General features: G+C 40.4%; 1 protein-coding gene across 1 annotated transcript; it reads left to right on the top strand.

Moving 5' to 3' along the window:
• The first annotated feature begins 414 nt into the window (after positions 1 to 414).
• Positions 415 to 1,223, top strand: LOC129115754 (hepcidin-like). Its single transcript, XM_054627028.1, has 3 exons — positions 415 to 611; positions 715 to 792; positions 966 to 1,223. The coding sequence occupies exons 1-3, from the start codon at positions 525 to 527 to the stop codon at positions 1,059 to 1,061; spliced, it is 261 nt and encodes an 86-aa protein (XP_054483003.1). The 5' UTR covers positions 415 to 524; the 3' UTR covers positions 1,062 to 1,223.
• Positions 1,224 to 1,949: the final 726 nt, after the last annotated feature.

Below are 1,949 nucleotides of genomic sequence, written 5' to 3' on the forward strand. Positions count from 1 at the left end.
TTTTAAAAGACAAGGTAATGCTTCCTCTTCATATGAAAAGAAAGATATGTAGAGTCATTCATGGTTCTGTTTGTTGACACTGATATTGTGGTCACGTGACACAAAAAAAGCACACAGGCCAGCAGGGTTTTCAGTAAATCAAAGTGAGTGAAGACTGGAATATTTCTTATTGCACAAGAGACGGTATTTTGAAAGACTTGAGTTGTACTGAGAATTGAAATGGCCATTGGACAGAAATAATGCTAAAAATCCATTGATTTATCATTTTGGCAGACAAACAAACATAGATAATTTTCCAGTTTTCAGGAATTTTTTACATGCAGGATCATGTAGGGATGCTGGGAAGGGAGTGTGGCAAGTGCTGATAGTGATGAGGCAACAGTGGTCCAAGTGAGTATAAATACCAGATCATTTTACACATTCAGCCATCAGACAGCAGAACTCAGAAGAGCTGACAAGAGTCACCAAAAGATCTGAAGAAATCTACTTGATTTGAAACCTTAAACCAGTCTGACCGTGCTAAGATGAAGACTTTCAGTGTTGCTGTTGCAGTAGCCATCGTGCTCACCTTTATTTGTATTCAGCAGAGCTCTGCTGTCCCAGTCACTGAGGTAAGAACTTGACTTGTACTCATTTAATTCACTTATTATCTATAAATGTTGTCCAGGTCCTAAAATGTGGCCCCTATTGTAAATGTGCACGATTCACCAACAGGTGCAGGAGCTGGAGGAGCCAATGAGCATTGACAACCCAGTGGCTGAATATGAGGAGACATCAGTGGACTCATGGCAGGTATGTTCACTTGACTGAATGAATGTGGCCGAACACAACGAGCTCATTTAAGAGGAAGTGGATGTGTTTTCCCTACAAAGTGGCCTGATGCTCTCTGAAGGAGAGAGAATAAACACAGTGAGTGATGATGCTGGAGATGAACACACTGCTCATGTCTTTTATTTCTCACACAGATGCCGTACAACAACAGAGAGAAGCGTGGCATTAAGTGCAAGTTTTGCTGCGGCTGCTGCAGACCCGGGGTCTGTGGATTGTGCTGCAGGTTCTGAGGAGTCCTGCTCCAACAACCATAGTTGTAAAATTCAGATTTTTGGTCATGCTGTAGTTAATGTGCATGGACGTCAGTGATGTGACTGCCTCGTCCACTTATTTTGCTAAATATCTGATACTGCAGTGTATTATCACAATAAACTTTAGTGTCACTATATGAACATGTGTTAAAGTGTTTTAATTACAAATGCAAATGTAGCTTTTTCACAGAAGACATTTTGAAATGTCACAGTAGGAAAAACACAGGTGGAGACAAAAACATGAATGATGGCTGAATTCCATTTAGCTGCTTCGGGTCCTGGTATTGTGAATGCTGGCACACGGTCATTACTTACTGGGATACTTGAATAGAACTGAAACACATTTAATGTTATTAGTAACACATGTACTTTTCCTACATGACAAGTCAAAATGTCTGCTGTGAAAAAGACCGATGGTGGTGTGATGGCTGCACTTTTAGATGTCTAACCCTCCTGTACATACCTTAGTTTTCTATAGTTCCTTTTCTCCTCATTGAGTTTGTCAATTTTTTTGACAGCATGCACATCCATCAGCAAACAGACAAATATCACACACAGGTTTTGTTTCAAACCTCACATTACTTAACAGTCTATGTATTGATGGCAATACATTAGTGTCCATTCTTAGAGCACACATGAAGTTAACTTCTAAACAGTCATATTTTTGTTCAACATCAGTCATTTTAGTTGAGTTACCAGTGCTGAGGAGGGGGTTCTCACTGGTTGCTGCTGCTGGAGGGACATCTTTGAAGACCTTAGAAAAAGATGCAGCCCCTAAACAGACATCTTAAAATCAGGAAGTGGCCAATCAGAATGTAACATGTCCGAGCCACATCATGGGGGGGATTGGTTTTTCAACTCAATAGA

This window comes from Anoplopoma fimbria, unplaced genomic scaffold (genome assembly GCF_027596085.1).
Source record: "Anoplopoma fimbria isolate UVic2021 breed Golden Eagle Sablefish unplaced genomic scaffold, Afim_UVic_2022 Un_contig_12359_pilon_pilon, whole genome shotgun sequence".
NCBI lineage: Eukaryota > Metazoa > Chordata > Actinopteri > Perciformes > Anoplopomatidae > Anoplopoma > Anoplopoma fimbria.